Raw genomic sequence first — 20,497 nt, 5'->3', positions numbered from 1 at the left:
TGTAAAGTATACATTAATAACAAAGAAAAAATAGTACTTACTTCAGAAAGTTGTTGTGAGGATGGACTAGAATTTCAAATATGCCTGACTTACAGGGATAACTAGTAAAAAAAATACTATTATTGAGTATGAACGTGGGAAATGGGTGTGAACTTTTGTGTGGGCACATGCTGGTGTGAGATTACGTGACTCCCAGGGTGTGCTGGTGCGTCTGTGTATGAACTAGGGTCATGAGTGGGCACCTGTGTAGTACGTGGATGCACGTGTGTTTTGTGAACATGTTCCTGCGTGTGAGTGGTGCACAGTACTGCACATGTATGTTGGATCACATGCTGTGTGTGCATGCATATGCAGCTATGGAGACACCTCTATTTCTCTGAAGCCGTGTGTTCTACACGGGACAGAGCCTGAATGCTGAGCCAAGGGCACTGGGACTCAGCTGTGCTCCTCACACCAGGTAAGGTGGGGGCTGGCTGGCACAGGGCCTGATGCCCCACACCCACCCCATCCAGAGGGAGGCAGGAGATGGAAGCCCTGCCTAACAGCTCCCACTGCCCATTCCCTTCCCACAGCTGTAACTTCTCAAAGATGCAAATTCCACTTCACTCCATGCAAACGAGTCCCCAGGGCCAAGCTGCCTCCCCTGGGGCCCAAACACCACCACTATGATTGGACCCCACTGTACCCCTGCAAGCCTGGCTGCCTGGCTTGGGGATCAGAGCCAGCTGGAGTTGGTTCTTGTTTCCCAACCACTGATTCTTTCTCTTCTCTGGGGGACCTTGGCTCTCCCTGCTGGCTCCGGTGTCCTGGAGAGAGCCTGGGCTGGGTGCGGCTCACACTGGCTGTGGGACTCTGGGGAAGGCAGTGCCCTTTCTGGCTGGGATCTAAGGCCCTTTCTGGTCTCATGTTTAGGAATTCACTGAATGGTCACTGTCCCCAACCCAAGGCGCTGGAGGGAGGCCCGGCTTTCTCAGACCCTCCTGCATGGGCCCCACTCACAGGATGCTCTGCCTACCATTTCCCACCGGTGCCCACGTTTCCTGTCTCCTAGGTCCTATCTCCTGCACAGGGACGTGTGTTTTCATTAGCCCTGGATGACCCACATAGGGGGGCTTGGCAGGGGCTCAACACACACACAGATAGCCTTTCTGACCCATCTTGGTAACAACTGCCCCAAACCCACCAGCTCTCTGTGGGACCCCCAGCCCCAAGCCTACACCCTCTTGGCTCCTGGTTAAAGTGTGCTCAACTACCAGGAAGCCAGGATGTGGGGGAAGAGAGAGATAAGTGAAGACAATAGCATGAAGGCAAGAGCTGGAGATGCTCAGAGGATCCGGGTGCCGTTGACGCCAGTAAATGCCGTGAGGATGGGATGCAAATGCCACCTTGGTGCCTACCTGGGGCCTGGCCTGCGTCCCTGGCTCCGGTACTGATACGGGTCCCTGCAGGCACCTGGAAGCAAATGTGTCAGCCCCAGTGCTCTGCCCTTCGGAAGTGGTAAACCACCGCGGCCAAACCAGTTCCCAGGAATAGGTTTCTGGGCTGTCATTCTCAACCTCCAGCACACCTGTGACTCACCGACCCCTCTCCAGGAGCCCCCGCACTGTCTGGGGTCTGGGCTGGGCGGTGTCTGCCTCCAGAAATCAGGCCAGTCCAGTACGAGGCAGTCTCTCCTACACTTTTGTTCATTTCTTCACTCAACAAATGTGTATTGAGAGCCTACTGCACGCAGTCACTGAGGACAGCCTCCTCCCCCTAGAGCCTCTTCTTAGAGGAAACTAGACTCTCTTCCAGAATGGTCCTTTCCTGCACCCCAACTCCCACCCCAGACCAAGAAATACCCGCAGGGCAAGGATTTGCTGGAAATAAGGGCTGTGGTCCAGGGAGAGACTCCTGAGCAGGCTATGGATTTCCTGGACTCTGCCTCACAAACGCCCAGTGCCCCAGTTCCCTCTCCTCAGGAGCGCAGACTTCCCACATCTGGAGGGTCACAAAAATATAACAATGGTCACCACATACTGGACACTTACCTGTGACGGGTATACGATGCTAAACTTTCATGAAGGGTTTTAATTCTCATGACCATCTCCGGAAAAAAGAACTGTCCTCATTTACAGATTGGGACACTGAGGTTCTGAGGGTTGACATAAATTGAACAGTCACACAGCAAACAGCAGGGCCTAGATTCAAACCCAAGCTCGCCTACCTGGAGCGGAGAGCAGAGGCAACACTCGCCCTGGAGCCGTGGGGATTTGGAAAACATACTGGCAGGGGAGCCAGCCAGGGCAGTGTCCATCCTTTCCAGACAAGGCCCGGGCCACATGGTGCCCTCTGCTGGCCACGGGCCCACCTGCACCAGCTCTGAGGTGGCCACACTCCCAGCACCCCTAAGGGACTACTCCTGCCCTCCACACTTCCCCTTTCCCACCTACAACGCAGCTCAGGGCAGCCATACCCTGAGAAGACATCCCTCACAGTCCCCCCTTGGCCCTTGCTGTCCCACTGCCCTCTATGTGTGGGGGCCTTGGTTTCTCAGAGGCCTCAAGCAATGACAGCCCAGCCTGTCAGGGATCTGGGGTGTCTTGGTTGCTGACCAGGGCTGGGGGATAGGTGCAGGTAAGCATGGAGCCACAGGACCCTGCTCCTTGGGCCCCCGACCAGATACAGCCCCACCTCTTCCCTCAGACTTCTCCCTTTCCCACAGCCCAGCAGGAGGAACTCCTAGAACTTGGCTCCAGGGGCCTGGACTGTCATTGGGAGGACAGGACCACAGGAACTAAGCTACAAGCTACCAGGGCTCCAGCCTCACTCCTCCAGGCCCCCGCCACCTGGTTCCTAGGTGGGGGCCATCCCTGGGTGCATCTAGTCCCTCGTCTACTCTATAACCACCTGCACGAGTGCCCTGCACAGAGAGAGCTGGGACACAAGGGTACAGGGACAGGACGGGGATTGGACAGGAGAGAGGTGCACTGCAGCCATGAGAACGCTGAGTCTGAGGCGGGGGTCTTCTTGGTCACAGATCATCGCAGACGGAGCTGGGGCAACCAGCAGAATTTGAGGGAGCGTGTGACACATGGGGTCAAGACCGCTGTCCCTCCTTTGATGATCTCATCTAGTTCTGAGGCTTTAAATTCCATCTGATCTCTGATGACTCCCACACCGTGTCTCCTGCCCCAACCTCCCCACTGAATTGCAGACTGTGTATCCACCAGCCATCTCTCCAACCCTCAGGTCTCAGCTTGCTCAGAGAAGCCCCCCATACACCCCTGGACTAAGTCAAGGTTGCTTACTACATATTCCCGGCCTGCACTTCCATTTCCATGGGAGTCCTGGCACTTCAGAGTTACTTGTTCACAGACTGAACACCAGGCCAGCCTGCTCTCAACTTTGGATGGTTGTGAGGATTAAATAAAGTCATTCACATAAACAGTTTAATAGGAGTTGGTCAGCCAATATTATCATAAGTATAGTGGACACTCAAACATGTTGTTTGTGATGGAAAAGCAGCACACTAGAAATAACATTTAAGCCAGAAATCACAGCCTTGGATAAACCCTGGGAAATGCTGGGGAACCATAGCCCAGTTGGAACATCACTGTTCTAAATGACTTCAGCTCCCTCAAATTCTAGTGGGCCTGGCCGACACAGCCCTGGCTAGATATGGCTCAGTCTCATAGACCGGGTGGCTGGGGGGGCAGTGAACCCCTTCAGACCACCCCCTACTATCCTCAGGCAAAGTGTGGTCTGAGGACCAGCAGCCAGCCACTCACTTGGGAGTCTGTTAGAAATGCAGAATCTTGCCCTGTTTCCCAGGATCTACTAAATCAGAATTTGCATTTTAACACATTCAAGTTTGAGAAGCACTGCCCCAGATCACAGACAGCATCTTAGAACAAAGGGCTAAAAAGGATACTTAAAAAAAAAAATCTGTGAGTTCCACCCAAGTCCTGGTGTCTAAACCAGTGCATCTCCATTTCATAGAGGAGGCATCTGAGACCCATCAGGCAGTCATGCTAGCCTGTCAGAATCCATTCTCTGGACACCCTGACTCCCAAACTCACACACCCTCTCATGTCTCAAGCAGCCTCACCTGCTCCATTCCCATTTTTGAAATAAAGGGCTGCCACGAGTGCCCTTGGTGCCTGTTCTCTTGGCCTCCAGACAGGGCTGGACACCAGGTGGTGTCTGGGAAAGTGGCCAGGTCACAGCAAGCAGGTGAGGGAGAGGCCTTCCCAAGAACAGGGTGGGAGGCACCCAGTACAACCTGAGCTGGGGCAGACAGGTGGCCGAGAGGACCTGTTTGCTCTGCCTGGAGGGCTGGGCCCAGACCACTGCAACTGTCTCCCCACCCCCACCCCCAGACAAAAGCTCAGCTGAGAGCCCCCTCCCTGTCACCTAACCCCCGTGGGAATGGCTCAGGCCAGGAGCTACCATCAAATCTGCTCCTTTCTCCCAGGGCCTGGTGACTTCTTCACAGGTTACAGTCCCAAAGACAAACACATTCTGCCAAGCAAATAACTGTCCAACAGTGGGGGCCCTGGGGAAGGCCTGGGAGTGGGTCTGAGCTGCCAGAAGACCCAGGTGACAGGGTGGGGGCCCTTCTTCTGCAGAAAACAAATAGCCGTGGGCATCTGGAAGGACGCAGGATGCAAGTGCACTGTCACAGCACTGGGGGCAGAGGCGAGGGTGCCCACCCCAGGGGTCTCTGGGCCAGTCTCCCAGGCTCCCTTGCGCTGGGCTCTGTGTCAGGCTATATAGAGACCCTGGGGCCTTGAGGCAGAGACCAGTTCTTCTGCGGTGCTTCCATCTGTCTTGTGCAATCTGTGGCCACAGGTTCCCTCACTGAGCTGCCTGCAGAGAGATGGCCGGGAAATCCCCTACCCGCAATTCCCGCACCTTAGACCCCCTGGTTCAGTGCCAGGGCCACCATCATTTAGAACACACAGCTCTGCCGGTCAGGGTGAAGACCCAATTTGGGAGTCTGCAATTACGTGAAAACAATACCAGCATCTGGGAACCGATGCCATGGGTCCAAGCCTGTAAGACAAGCAACTCCCTTCCCGCCGTGATCTCACTTTCCCTTCAACACAGAAAGGGTGATGATGTGACTGAGGACACAGTTGAGTTCTGAGTTCCTACAGACATGAAGGGATGAATACAGTGAACCCACAATTTGCTGATGTATTTGTCAATTAAGTTTCTTTCATGCTATGGACCACCGTGTAACCCACCTCCCCATCTCCGGAGGCCAAGGTGATAGGCCTGTCTCACATAAGTACGTGCGGGTAGGATCCAAGTTAGCTTGTCAACTGCCTGGAGTGTGGTCCCTATCTGGCTCTCGGGCTCCCAGACCAATCTGCAAAAAGGTATCTAATCCGTAATCCACCAGAACCACTAAAGAAAGATGCATTTCCTCTTCTAAACCTAGTCCCAGCTGGCTCTGAGGACTCCCCAACTCGGCCTTGTCTGTTTCCCCAGTAGGAAGATGCCCATGGTGCTCTGTATTCTTCCTGTGCAATTCCTGCATTCACACCTGTGCGCTGTGCCTGACACACCGTAAGTGCCCACACAATGCCTGCTGGCTGATACTAAGTTGGCCGGTACATCTTATGTGCTGGGGATAGAGTAGTGCTCAACAGACGCATGGTAGGTAGCCTGGGGAGGCCACTGGAAAGAGTTTCACTTTTCTGGTCACCGGAAACCAGGAACGGCAGCAGATTTAATGATAATCCCAGGACTGATTTCACAAACATATAATGAACCGCAGGGTCTCAGTTTTCCCATATGCAAGAAGGAGAGACACAGACACCAAAAAGCGCATATCACAGAGCCACTGGGGGGCCAAGCAGGTACAGAGGGGCTTCAGGGAGCAATAAACTCACTGACACACATGAAAACAGGGTTTTTTTTTGGTGTGTGTTAATTTAATCATACAAATATTCATTTACACAGTAAGGAAAAACCTCCTCATCTTCATCTCCTCCCAGGCACCATAAGGCCCCACCACAAACACCCACCCAGCTTGCTTGCCGCACACCACTGTCCAGGTGGAGAAGGCAGCTACTGCTGCTCCAGCATTCACACGAGGAAACAAAGAAAAGGCGAGGCAGGGTGGGGTGGGGAATCAGCTTGCAGTTCTGGGCCCTGGCAACCCCACCACCCTCTCCCGCTGGGGCTCACATTGAATTTGGGGAGGTGCTTATTCTTATGCCCACTTCCCACCTTGGCCACCCTCGGGCCACTCCAGCTGTCTTGGTGAGGTTCTCTCCTGGCTGGAAATGCCTTTGATGGACTTTAGGTAACAGCCAGTCCTTGCTGGGGGAAGAGAAGGCTGTTTCTTGTAGAAAATGCCCCAAATTCAACTGTCCCCATGGGAAAAAAAGAAAAAAAGCATGCACGCGTGCACACACATCCACACACACCTCACTCCGTGCACACAGACAGGTTCCTCCCAAGCCTGAGCCCCTCTGCCTCCCCCACTGGGCTCAGGTCCTTAAGGATGGTGCCTGCCTCACCTCGCAGGTGCCAGACACTGGCGGTCCTGCCCAGAGGCAGCCTGTCAGTTGGTAAAGAGTCCAAGAGGAACTGAGACTACTGGGGCTGAGAGGGTAGCCTTTGCCGCCCCACCAGGCAGTGGAAAAGAGGGGCTCTAAGGACTTGCTCAGAACCCAAACCAGCGAGAAGAGGCAGGATGAATGGTACTAACAGCCGCCAGGTCTTGGGGGAACCATGGACTCCTTCCGCCCCTACTCCATGGCTTGCACTCGCTCTGGCCTCTGCAAGGAGCTCACCTCTCCAAAGCTGTGTACAGAAATGGTTTGTTCTTGGGAGGGAAGCCAACGTGCTTGGGACAACTACCTTGCCAGGTGAGACTGCCTAAAAGCAAGAGGAGGCGCAGGATCCCTCTGGCAGGGCCAGACCCACTGACGGTGATCTATGAAGCCACTGCTGAATAACGGCAGGCACCCCCTCCTGAGAAAAGGGGAAGGGGCACCTAGTGTGGGGCAGATGAGGAAGCCTGGAAACCAGGGGACGTAAAACCTCCCATGATCCTGCAGGGGCAGATGGAGATGTGATGCTTTGAGGGCTATCAAGTGAGCAGAACGGCTGGGCATGTGTGGGCTCCAGGGTGGCGGCGTCCCAGGAGGTTGGCACCAACAGTGGCGGCAGTCTGGGCCCAATAGGGCCCTCAAACAAAAAGCCATTGTGAGCCCCTGGCTTGGACCTGTGGTGGCCTGGGCACCTCTGCTCTGCTGGGAATGGGGTGCTCTTTGTGTGCATAGAAAGTAGGTGCTCCAGTGTGAGCTCTAGTCCAGCCCCAGACCCAGCTGCACTGCCCTTTCAGCAGGCAGTCTCCACCCTCCCCTGGGGCTTCTCCAGTGGACCAATGTTTATTCCCCCTTTTATTTGGGGGGAGGTGGGGAGGCAAAGGGGGAATTTCATACAAGCTTTTCTCTCACAATCAAGCTTGGAAAACACAACAGTCTCAGAAGAGGATGAGGAGGAACAAACAACACATGTTTTCGGAACTCAGACACCCAAACAGAGACAGACAGGCAGGCAGACCCTCACCCACACCCAGGCTATATGACCCCTTGCAGCCAATCATCAACCTGGACTCCCTGCTGTCTCACAACCCCGGGGTGGGTGGGGGTGTGGTAACAGGCAGGTGACCCAGCAACCGCACCCTAGATCCATATCCCCGGCTATCAAACGAACCAAGACTCGAGGGAAGGAGGGGGTGAGAAGAGAAGAGGGACTTTGCATATTCTTGTATCTTTGGCAGACAGCTGTTCTGGCCTGGTTTAAGCTTCCCATGGAGATATCCACATCTCAACCTGCTCGGAATCCACAGGATGCCAGTGGGGCTACCTGTCCCAGTGAGCAGCCAGCCAATCAACCTGTGCTCCGGCTGGGCTGTCCCTTGCCCGCCACCTCCCAATAACTAAGCATCCTGCTCAGGGCGGGGGTCCTTTCATTCCCAGCAAAATGTGGTCTCCAAGATCACGCAGTCAGTAAGCGTGGCCCTTCCCCATGGCAAATTCCCCATCTGGGGCTACATTTTCATACCTTAACAGCTCAGCCTCCACTAACAGGCTGCAAAAATGCCACAAAGGACAACTGGAGAGAAACACAGGGAAGGGAGTTGTGTGACAACAGAGAAGCAGGGGACACCTTCACATTCGCCTGCTGCACACTCGCTGGTGAGCTGCACCAACACCCGTGTGTGTGTGTGCACGCAGCACACACATATACGCAGCACAGAGGCAGCGTTCCCAGAGTGAATGTGGAGCCGCCGTGCACCAAGAATCCAAGAGAGCAGTAAGCGTGATGGCATTTCTCTCCGCCAAGAGAAACATGGAAGGAAAGCAATTCGAATTGTTACAAGTGTGTGCAGGAGGACACCTCTCAGCCTCACAAACTCCCACGTCACCCGAGATCTGTCCTCAAGGCTTCCTCTGCTGGCCACACAGGGAAGTTTGGTCTTCAGAGAGGTTCTGACGGTAACAAGCCACAGGGCTGACCAATACAAATGTCAAAGGTGTAAATCAACAGAAGATTAAAGAGAAAAGAAGAGGAAAAGCGTGATAACTCATGGGCTGATACCATTAAAAGCAAATGGGGTTGGAGACTCATGGAGTCAGGTGGCACGGCAGGTGTCCTCCTATAGCACTGACCCGCAGAGTCCCCAAGCAGGCCATGCCAGTTTTGAACCTGAATTGCTTCCAGAGCAAGCATTCTATAAACAGCATGTTATCCCTTATCTAAAAAAAAAAAAAAAAGTGGGGAAAGGGGAAAAAATTAACATGTGCTCAAAACTACAACCTGTCTGTAGGCAAAATAATTTTTGTTTAAAAAGATGGCTTTTTTCCCCCATTTTAAACATTTTTTTCCTTCCCGAGCAACCTAATGACTTGTTAGACTGACACCTAATAAACAAAACCCAAACTGGCTGCATGGATTTCTTCTTGGTAGCCTCAACACCACTCCTGCGACTCGGCATTCACACACGCACACTGAGTTTACTCAAAACTAGTCTTTCTGATTCTTCCTCTTCTTCCAGGATGGGGGTCAGAGCCAGGGGTCCGTGCGATGTGGTCTGCAATCCAGAGGAACCCCTTGCCCTCCCCCCCAGAGTCAAGCCTTCTGTCTTTTGTTAATTTTTCTTCTTGCTGACACCCGTTTAAGACTGGCCGAAGGGGTAAGGCCCGTGGAGCCCCTGGAAGAGAGTGAACACAGTCAGTGATGGCAGACACAGCAGGTACAATGTGACAACCAAACCAAGTAAAAGAATCTACGGTTCCCAGTGAGCCAGAAGGAAGCTCCAAGGCACAAACAAGGCTTGAGGGTTGTCCTTGCCATGCAAATCTTCAGGAGGCCACATATCAGCACATTTCAAGTTTTTGCTAAGTGTTCTCCTGCAAACATACCATCCAAGAGAGGGGAGGCTGGTGGAGAGATTCTTCATCTTTCAAATTCTAGATCAACTGGTGCCAACTTTCCTCCACCCAGGTCACAAAGCCTGCCCTCCTTCTTGACAACATCTTAACCTCTCTGCTAAAGATCCTTGGACACCACTTTCTGCACCCTTAACCTCAGGTGCAGGCTACTGCTGGCTGGTGGCACTTATATCAACAACACACACACTGGAGCAGAAAAAGCAACCGTCCACCGGGCACCTAGTGCAGACATGGCAGCAGGGGGTCTGCATACACTGTCTTTAGGTGTATTATTACACTCATTTGACTGATGCCTATCTGACTGCAGACATTAGGAGACTTGTTCAAAGCCACATGGGTAGTAAAAGGCAGAGCCAAGATTCAAACCCAAGTCTGATCTTTGCTCTCTTCACATTGCCTCTCCCTTGCCACACGATGGTAAGGTTTACTCCAAATTCCCAAAGGTGTTTTCTATGCTGCTTGGCTGGTGGAGAAGGCATCATAGTCTCACTTTTCCCTTATGTTAAGAATGAGACACCAAGATGTGCCAACACCAAAAGTGGCCACACAAACTTGCTGGAGGATGTCTTGTGCCTCCCTCCACCTTCACACCTCTGTGGAGTGTGCTCCTTGAAAAGACTCAGTCAATGCCAAGACCTGGGACGGCAAAGGTAACTGGTAACCAGCCTCACTAAAGGTCCTACACCCCAAACTGGCCCAGAAGCAGAGGGCCCTTGGACCAAGGGGACCAAATGGGTAAGGAGAGCAGGTGGCACAGCCATAATCATGACAAATGACCAGAGGGGTTTCCCGATGCTTGACAACTACGTTAAGTAAGAATCCTGAATCTAGGCACAACTGGGGTGAGGAGGCACAAGAATGACTGAGATGACATTTTCCATTAGCTTGGTAAGATGTGGACAGTCAGAATTTGATTATCTTTTAAAAATGACACTTGTCTTTGAAAAGAAATGTAAGTGCAGGGTTGCAGGGTTGCCAATGATTAGAATCCCTTTCCAGTATGACTTTGTTTGCTGCCATCTCTCTAGCACTTAGCATGGCACCTGTCCCTGAGCAAGCACCCGGCAAATACTGTTGAATTAATAATTGAAAGAGAACAGGTATTTCTCAGACTACTACCTGGAGTGCCAGACCCTTCGAAGTCACAAGAATATTGGCCCTTCCAAACCAAGTTTTTAAACAGCCGCTTAGGCCTGGGGACACAAGTGTCTGCGTCATGCCATCCATCTGGTCACAGCCTCCCAGGTCCCAGAAGAGGCTGGGCTCCCTGGGAGTGGTCAGCTAGAGATGCACAACCTTCACAGTTTTCACTGCAATGGGCTGCGGGTCACGCAGAAGTGGGAGAAGGAGATCTGGGTTCTGATCCCCGCTTTGCACTAGCACACCAAATGACCATGAATAAAGTCCCTTCCCCTCATAGGATCTCAGATTCCTCCCTAAAACTTCCAGATTTAAGGTTCTAGGAGTTGACATAAAGTACCTAGCTCAGGAGGTTGAAAAACAGCGTTCTAAGAAAAAAATGCCCTTTGGTCATGCTTATTTAGACCAGAGGTCAAAGCTGCCAAAAATAGGGAGCATGAGATTAAAGTTCCCAGTTTTTTTCAGTGGAAAGCACTGAAATTGCTTTTGTCTTTTTTTTTCTCCCTCCATAAAAAGCCTCAAGAGACCAGAAATAGGCCTCAAGCTGCTTGGTGGCATCGCTGAAGAGGTGAATGTGGGAGACAGGCAGGCCAACACTGAAAAAGCATCAACTACGTGCCGCCAGGTGCTGCTGGAGCACTTGAACACGTTCTCTTTAATTCTCACAAAGATAAACTGAGACAAGTATGCTCTCCAAGCTCAGAGAGGTGAGGTAACCTGATCAAGAGCACAGAGCTGGTAAGCAAAGCAGTGGTGGTTAAAATGTCACGTTTGCCAGCCCCGAGTCAACCATGTCTCCAGCAGGCGAGCTGAGACTGTAACCACGTCAGTAGTCACAGACCCACCCACTCCAACAAGTGTGGGCCGGACCAGCTAAAGGCTCTCAGACTCCATTTTGTGGGGCCTGGTTGGAGGGTCACAGGCCCCAGAGATGGAAATTAAAGAAGCTTAAAACAAGCTGCTGGGCTTCCCTGGTGGCGCAGTGGCTGAGAGTCCACCTGCCGATGCAGGGGACGCGGGTTCGTGCCCCGGTCCGGGATGATCCCACATGCCGCGGAGCGGTTGGGCCCGTGAGCCATGGCCGCTGAGCCTGCGCGTCCGGAGTCTGTGCTCCGCAACGGGAGAGGCCACAACAGTGAGAGGCACGCGTACCGCAAACAAAAAACAAACAAACAAAAAAAAAACCACAAGCTGCCCTCAGTACTTCCCAACCAACATTCATTCATCCCAACAATCCAAGGAGAGCAACAAAGGCTCAGATTCCCATACGATTTAGAACCAGTAAGACGCTCAAAAGTCTCTGTGCAGGAAAACACGCACAGAGAAAAGAAAGTAGAAAAACAAACAGCATTTGTTTTCTATGAACTTTTTCCCCCTTTACCCTAAATTTACCTGCTTTCCAGACCAAAGCTCCACACTCTTCACATAGGCCTTTATAAAGCAAGCACTAGCCTTGTGACTTGTCTGGAATGCTTGGAGAAGGGAGTTCATGACTTTGCCAAGGAGCTGTCATGCATTCCCATTTTACAGATAAATGGATCCCATGCAATTGGCAGAGAGAGCAATACAGACATGGGCATTTTCAGATTTCCCCCTGAATGCCCTGGCCCTTAGACCATTCAGTGTAGTATTTAACTAGCTTAGATTAAGAATTAATGTTGATCCTCTATTTATTGACTGAGGTGCTGTGCCTTTTGGAAAGAAAAATGCTATCTAATTCCCTTTCATCCAGAGAATGGCATATTGGAGTTGTTGATGTTTAACTGGCGCAGAAACATGGCTTGAGGGACAAGCTCTATTTTCCTTCCCCCCCAAATAAATTACTATCACTTCAAGGAAGAGAGAGGGAGCCAATTCTATCTCAGAATTACTTTATCATCTAGACTCCCCACATGCAGGATTACAGGTGTCACAAGTGGATCATAGAACACAGGCAATGCAACACCAGTTATAGAGAAAAAGCCTGGCGGAGATTCCAAGAACAGCTTGTCCAGGGCATCCGATGGCAGGAGGCCAAGCAGGAAGTGCCTTTCTTAAGAGTGGGATGAAGGTATATTTGAAACGAGATGCCCATCCACATTTCAGGTTCCACTGGAGTTCCAAGACCCCGTGTAACAGGTTCTGGTGCCTAATGTCTCCAACCCAAGCCCAAAAGTAGGGTTTGGCAATACAGATAGTGTTCACTGTCTTCTGGAGCCTAACAACTCTTCAAATTTTACCCACAGGAAAAGCAAATGCCAAACATTTTCATTAACCTGGTGGCATCCTTGATATCTCTCCTATAACAGGTGTGCCACTAATAAGGAAAACAGATCAAGGGATGGATGCATCAGATGGTACCACACAAAGCCCTGAATTAAACTCTTACAAGCAGAAATGGAGGCCATCGCAGCATGATTACAAAACTCAAGTTAGTTTGATGCAGAAGACCACCCTCTTCTCTATGAGGATTCACCTCTCACCACATAGGGACTAGCAGCAAGGCCGGATTTATGCATATTAATAGAAGGTGTAAATGACCAAGCCAAGAAAAGAACTCCTCTATCTGACTCCAGGTCTAAAGAGCAGCTCCCCAGGGTCAACTTGCACAGAAATGGCTTTTCAAAGGCTACATTTCTTGGGAGTAGCCCCACATCTGCTAGGGGACAAGAAAGTGTTCCTGGCGAAGGAGAGACAGGTTTTAGGTCCACAGGGGTTGAGGTGTTGCCTGTTTGCCTCAGTCTTCCCTAAGCTTTCACTGAACAGCTGTCATGGCTGTGAGCCCTGGGACCTAAATTCGACTTGGCTACAGGGCAGGTGAGCCCTCTTAAAGCATGGGAGCTCCATACCTGCCAGCTAAGACAGAGGGGCCTCCCTACTCATGGGTGTCTGGGAAGAGACCTTGGCCTCAAGCCAGCTGAATGATTACGGTAGTGGGGCCAGGTCCTGAGCTGAACTTCCGCAATGGAATAACTACTGTGAGTCATAATTTGGCTAATTTTCTAAAATATTTTTAAAAGAGAACACTTATAGACATAAAAGACAAGCAAGCTCAGTTTCACTCATCATAATCTCCTGAAAGGACAATTTAAGATCCAGTACTTGTGGGCCTGTCCTCAAAGCAAACTAAAAATAAAAACTATCTTTTTGATTTGTTTTTCACAGTAGTTTATAGTTGCCCCTGTGGAATAGTAGAGTCACTCCCAGCCGGTGATTTGGTTATCACTGATCTTATGTGAGTGGGTACCTACAATAACTTAAAAGTTCTTCCTAAAATTATACAGAAATCAAAATAACTTTTCCAAAAAGGAGTACTAAAAAAACAGGAAACTATTTTGTTTCAGATAGAATGTATTTTTTTAAAGAACTTTTAAAAAAATTATTTATTTATTTAGGCTGCGCTGGGTCTTAGTTGCAGCACATGGGATCTTCATTGCAGCATGTTTAGTTGCAGCATGAGGGATCTTTAGTTGCAGCATGAGCATTTCTTAGTTTTGGCATGCACGTGGGATCTAGTTCCCTGACCAGGGATTGAACCCGGGCCCCCTGCACTGGGAGCATGGAGTCTTACCCACTGGACCACCAGGGAAGTCCCTCAGCTAGAATATTTTTAGACGTTTACTCATCAATGTTCAGCAGTAGGGAGTACAGTGCTATCAGAGGAGAAAGCTGCCCTTTTACGACAGTGGAACCTGTTTCTTTTTTTCTTTTCTTTTCTTTTTTTGGCTGTACCATGCACGTGGCACGTGGGATCCTAGTTCCCCGACCAGGGATCGAACCCGCACCCCCTGCATTAGAAGTACAGTCTTAACCACTGGACTGACCGTCAGGAAAGTCCAGTGAAACCTGTTTCTGCCAGTTATTTGTACCTTGCACATAGTAAGACACAAGTGTCAGTAAAATGAATGAATGAACTGTGAAATACTCTGCACTGCTGAGCCATCTCTGTTTAACCTTCCAGGAGAAAAAAAAAAAGAAGGCTAAAATTCCTAATGAAACAACAATGTCTTACGAGGGCTTTTGAGGGTACTCTTTCTATATGAAAGCCTGTTTAGATAAAGCACCACAACATGAAAACTTTCACATACCTGTCTTATTTTGCTTTTATTTGTGATTTGATTTAGATAAATAAAAAGGTTCACACTGGTTAATAAAAAGAGAGGAGCGTTTGCTGCATGACTGTGAAATAATACGCTCTCGAGGTGTATACTGATGGCAGCATCAGATAACCACCAGGGCCCTCCTCCTCCTTTCTCATTTCCTGGGCCAGTCCCAGGCGGCGCTTCGCCCACCTAGTGCTCCTTTTGTATCATTTATGTACACTGAATGCAAACACAGAAGAATACAGGGTTTAGTATTAAGTTCTGTCCTGATCCTGTACTGCAAACATGGTGTGGTGAGGCCCTGCTCATGGGGCTGGCTTGGCTGGCAAGGGCCAGAGACTGACCAAGCCCTGATCGAACCCACTTGTCTCTCATTAATTAGAAATCAAGTCTGTACTGGAGTAATGGGCAGGGCAATGAGGACTCTTCTCTCAGGAGCACTCAAAGCAGCGCCCTTCCCTCGATGGATGCTGACCGCACAAGAAGGCTTGCTGGTGGAATATCATCAGGGCCAGATCATCATGATGGGAACTTCTGCAGATGCTTTAACACTGGTGTCCAAGCCACCTTCACGTGACTGTCCTCAAAATTTCAAAGATGCAGTGGCTGAAGACAAGTATGAGAACAAGCCAAAGAAAAGAAAATAAACATACTTTTATGCATGAAGGCTGCTCATGGGGCAGGCTCAGTTCACAGCCTTCTGATTGTGCCAAAGTTGTGCTTAAAAGCGTAACTCAGTTATAAGCGTGGTGAAATGTTGTTTTAAAAGCCCTGTAAAAGCATTTTTTATACTTATCTCTATAACACAGTTTTTCTGTTGCTCTTAACTAACTTCTACAGTCCTGCTGGGGACCTTCGCATCTACGCATCCATCCTCCCTCTAACCACCCATCCAATCCTTTGCCATGCATCCATCCTCTGTTCTTCCTCCATCATCCACCTTTCCATCCTCCCTCCAGACATCCTCCATCCTCCTTCCATTCTTCCTCTGTCATTCATCCTCCCATCCCCCCAAGCTCCCCATGGCCAAAGGGAACTCCCAGAGCCTTCACCCACCCCCTGACAAATCAAGAAAATCACCAGGAAGAATAAAACTCAAACATAATTGTGAATGAAAAGATATTATTTAAAGTCCTACAAGGAGATGAAGGATGTTGGTTGAGTTTGACTTCCCTTTCATTAAAAACTTCAGAAAAGGCTATTTGCTATTTGAAATTCTAGTCCCCAAGATCTCATGTAATAGCAAGTGTGCTAGAATCCAGGTGAGATGCAGGCTCTCTCATGGCCATCTCTTAGGGTAGAGGAGATTCCTAGAAAGGAAGAAAGAAGTGGTAAGAGTCTCAGTGGGGAGAACACCTAAAAGGAGAGAACACTTATCCAAGTTCCCAGCCATGTGGCCGTTGGTGCTGTACTATGGGAGTCCTGAGGCACAGGGTGAGGCTGTTGGTCCCACTTCCTCTCAGAATTTCCATTCAAGCTCCTGTACACTTTCCTTACATGCCACTGTCTCCCCAACCTCTCTTACAATTAATTCACAGTATCACCTCCCCCCACCTCCACCCCAGCCAATGGCTGGCTGATTGAGGGAGAATAAACTGTCTTTCCTTCAGCCATATTTGGTTTCATCTTGCCACCCCCCTGCTCAAAAGCATTGTTAGTACTCTGATTCCTCTCACATTAAAGGTGAACTCTTCTTTGCTTGGCTTTCAAAGGTCTTCCTCCAAAATTCACCCCATCCTCTTTAAGCACACCTCACTCACCACAATCAGGCTGGCCAGTGTCCCCTGAACACACCCTGCCTGTGAATGCCTCTGGACCTTCCTGCATGTGACTCCTTTTCCCTCCAATTCGGTTTGAATCTATCATTTCTTTCTTTCTTTTTTTTTTTTCCTTGGCCGCACTGCATGTCATGTGGGATTTTAGTTCCCCGACCAGGGATCGAACCTGTGCCCCCTGCAGTGGAAATGCAGAGTTCTAACCATTGGACTGCCAGGGAAGTCCCAGTTTGAACCTATCATTCACCAAGGTATCATTTTCCTGGCTACTCCAAACCTCATTGTTTTCTCCTTCCTCCAAACTCAAGAACACTTAAAACTCAACTGGAACTCAATATACTCCATCTTTACTGGTCTCATTCTTTCCTATGAGCTAATCACATCTAAGTAATCAGACAGTAAATTCTTTGACAATAAGGAAGTATTAGCACAGGCTGAGGAACCTAAGAGGCCTCCCTTATGACTAAATAATATCAAACCGCTCTCTGTTAAAGTACTTTTTTTTTTTTTTTTTTTTTTTTTGCGGTACGCGGGCCTCTCACTGTCGTGGCCTCTCCCGTTGCGGAGCACAGGCTCCGGACGCACAGGCTCAGCGGCCATGGCTCACGGGTCCAGCCGCTCCGCGGCATGTGGGATCTTCCCAGACCGGGGCACAAACCCGTGTCCCCTGCATCGGCAGGCGGACTCTCAACCACTGCGCACCAGGGAAGCCCCTGTTAAAGTAGTTTTGATGAATGTCCACAGCTTTGAAAAGGGTCTTGCTTTCAGTCGAGCTCTAAGGAAGCCCATACTTTCCCCTGATGTACAGCAGCCTTTAATTTTACATTGTGCACCTGGTCCTGCTGGAATACAATCAGAGCACACTTAGCAAAGAACAAGTCACTGAAACCTGAGCATCTACACCAGACACAAATCCTCACACTTTTTTTAAATTAATCATCAATTTTATACACATCAGTGTATACATGTCAATCCTAATCACCCAATTCATCACCCCCTCCCACAGCTTTCCCGCCTTGGTGTCCATACGTTTGTTCTCTACATCTGTGTCTCAATTTCTGCCCTGCAAACCAGTTCATCTGTACCATTTTTCTAGGTTCAACATATATGCGTTAATATACAATATTTGTTTTCCTCCTTCTGACTTACTTCACTCTGTATGACAGTCTCTAGATCCATCCACATCTCAACAAATGACCCAATTTCGTTCCTTTTTATGGCTGAGTAATATTCCATCATATATGTGTGCCACATCTTTATCCATTCGTCTGTCAATGGGCATTCAGGTTGCTTCCATAACGTGGCTATTGTAAACAGTGCTGCAATGAACACTGGGATGCATGTGTCTTTTTAAATTGTGAAATTCTCTGGGTATATGCCAAGTAGTGGGATTGCAGGGTCATATGGTAATTCTATTTTTACTTTTTTAAGGAACCTCCATACTGTTCTCCATAGTGACGGTATCAGTTTACATTCCCACCAACAGTGCAAGAGGGTTCCCTTTTCTCCACACCCTCTCCAGCATTTGTTTTTCATAGATTTTCTGATGAAGCCCATTCTAACTGGTGTGAGGTGACACCTCATTGTAGTTTTGATTTGCATTTCTCTAATAATTAGTGATGTTGAGCAGCTTTTCATGTGCTTCTTAGCCATCTGTATGTCTTCTTTGGAGAAACGTCTATTTAGGTCTTCTGCCCCTTTTTGGATTGGGTTGTTTGTTTTTTTAATATCGAGTTGCATGAGCTGTTTATATATTTTGGAAATTAATCCTTTGTCTGTTGATTCGTATGCAAATATTTTCTCCCATTCTGAGGGTTGTCTTTTCATCTTGTTTATGGTTTCCTTTGCTGTGCAAAAGCTTCTAAGTTTGTTTATTTGTTTATTTTTGTTTTTATTTCCATTACTCTAGGAGGTGGATTAAAAAAGATCTTGCTGTGATTTATGTCAAAGAGTGTTCTTCTTATGTTTTCCTCTAAGCGTTTTATAGTGTCTGGTCTTACATCTAGGTCTCTAATCGATTTTGAGTTTATTTTTGTGTATGGTGTTAGGGAATGTTCAATTTCATTCTTTTAGATGTAGCTGTCCAGTTTTTCCAGCACCACTTATTGAAGAGACTGTCTTTTCTCCATTGTATATCCTTGCCTCCTTTGTCATAGATTAGTTGACCATAGGTGTGTGGGTTTACCTCTGGGCTTCCTATCTTGTTCCATTGATCTTTGTTTCTGTTTTTGTGCCAGTACCATATTGTCTTGATTACTGTAGCTTTGTAGTATAGTCTGAAGTCAGAGAGTCTGATTCCTCCAGCTCTGTCTTTTTCTCTCAGGACTGCTTTGGCTATTCAGGGTCTTTTGTGTCTCCATACAAATTTTAAGATTTTTTGTTCTAGTTCTGTAAAAAATGCCATTGGTAATGTGACAGGGATTGCATTGAATCTGTATATTGCTTTGGGTAGTACAGTCATTTTCACAATATTGATTCTTCCAATCCAAGAACATGGTATATCTCTCCATCTGTATCATCTTTAATTTCTTTCATCAGGGTCTTATAGTTTTCTGCATACAGGTCTTCTGTCTTCCCAGGTAGGATTATTCCTAGGCATTTAATTCTTTTTGTTGCAATGGTAAATGGGTGTTTCCTTAATTTCTCTTTCAGATTTTTCATCATTAGTGTATAGGAATGCAGGATATTTCTGTGCATTGATTTTGTATCCTGCTACTTTACCAAATTCATTGATTAGCTCTAGTAGTTTTCTGGTGGCATCTTTAGGATTCTCTATGTAGAGTATCATGTCATCTGCAAACGGTGACAGTTTTACTTCTTCTTTTCCAATTTGTATTCCTTTTATTTCTTTTTCTTCTCTGATTGCCAAGGCTAGGACTTCCAAAAGTATGTTGAATAACAGCAGTAAGAGTGGACATCCTTGTCTTGTTCCTGATCTTAGAGGAAATGCTTTCAGTTTTTCACCATTGAAAATGATGTTTGTTGTGGGTTTGTCATATATGGCCTTTATTATGTTGAGGTAGGTTCCCTCTATGCCCATCTTCTGGAGAGTTTTTATCATAAATGGATGTTGAATTTTGTCAAAAGCTTTTTCTGCATCTATTGAGATTGTCATATGGTTTTTCTTCTTCAATTTGTTAATATGGTGTACCACATTGATTGATTTGCATATACTGAAGAATCTTTGCATCCCTGGGATAAATCCCACTTGATCATGGTGTATGATCCTTTTAATGTGTTGTTGGATTCTGTTTGCTAGTATTTCGTTGAGGATTTTTGCATCTATATTCATCAGTGATATTGGTCTGTAATTTTCTTTTTTTGTAGTATGTTTGTCTGGTTTTGGTATCAGGGTGATGGTGGGCTCATAGAATGAGTTTAGGAGTTTTCCTTCCTCTGCAATTTTTTGGAAGCATTTGAGAAGGATGGGTGTTAGCTCTTCTCTAAATGTTTGATAGAATTCACCTGTGAAGCCATCTGGTCCGGGACTTTTGTTTGTTGGAAGATTTTTAATCACAGTTTCAATTTCATTACTTGTGACTGGTCTGTTCATATTTTCTATTTCTTCTTGGTTCAGTCTTGGAAGGTTATATCTTTCTAAGAATTTGTCCATTTCTTCCAGGTTGTCCATTTTTTGCCATAGAGTTGCTTGTAGTAGGCTCTTAGGATGCTTTGTATTTCTGTGGTGTCTGTTGTAACTTCTTTTTCATTTCTAATTTTATTGATTTGAGTCCTCTCAGTCTTTTTCTTGATGAGTCTGGCTAATGGTTTATCAATTTTGTTTATCTTCTCAAAGAACAAGCTTTTAGTTTTATTGATCTTTGCTACTGTTTTCTTTGTTTCTATTTCAGTTATTTCTGCTCTGATCTTTATGATTTCTTTCCTTCGCTAACTTTGGGTTTTGCTTGTTCTTCTTTCTCTAGTTTCTTTAGGTGTAAGGTTAGATTATTTATTTGAGATTTTTCTTGTTTCTTGAGGTAGGCTTGTATAGCTATAAACTTCCCTCTTAGAACTGCTTTTGCTGCATCCCATAGGTTTT

At 48.0% G+C, this 20,497-nt stretch overlaps 1 protein-coding gene across 2 annotated transcripts in view; it reads right to left on the bottom strand.

Moving 5' to 3' along the window:
* Window positions 1-5,755: 5,755 nt before the first annotated feature.
* The window catches only part of ILRUN (inflammation and lipid regulator with UBA-like and NBR1-like domains), a 122,149-nt gene continuing 107,407 nt past the window's right edge, over window positions 5,756-20,497 (bottom strand). The window contains exon 5 of one of the 2 annotated variants that reach the window (XM_079935191.1): window positions 5,756-9,220. In XM_079935191.1, the coding sequence (XP_079791317.1) occupies window positions 9,185-9,220 (36 nt within the window). In that variant the 3' untranslated portion in view covers window positions 5,756-9,184. The remainder of the gene's footprint in view (window positions 9,221-20,497) is intronic. The other variant, XM_079935190.1, reaches the window with a different exon arrangement.

Source organism: Stenella coeruleoalba, assembly GCF_951394435.1.
Source record: "Stenella coeruleoalba genome assembly, chromosome: 10".
NCBI classification, from domain to species: domain Eukaryota; kingdom Metazoa; phylum Chordata; class Mammalia; order Artiodactyla; family Delphinidae; genus Stenella; species Stenella coeruleoalba.
This window is presented reverse-complemented; position numbering and strand designations above follow the sequence as displayed.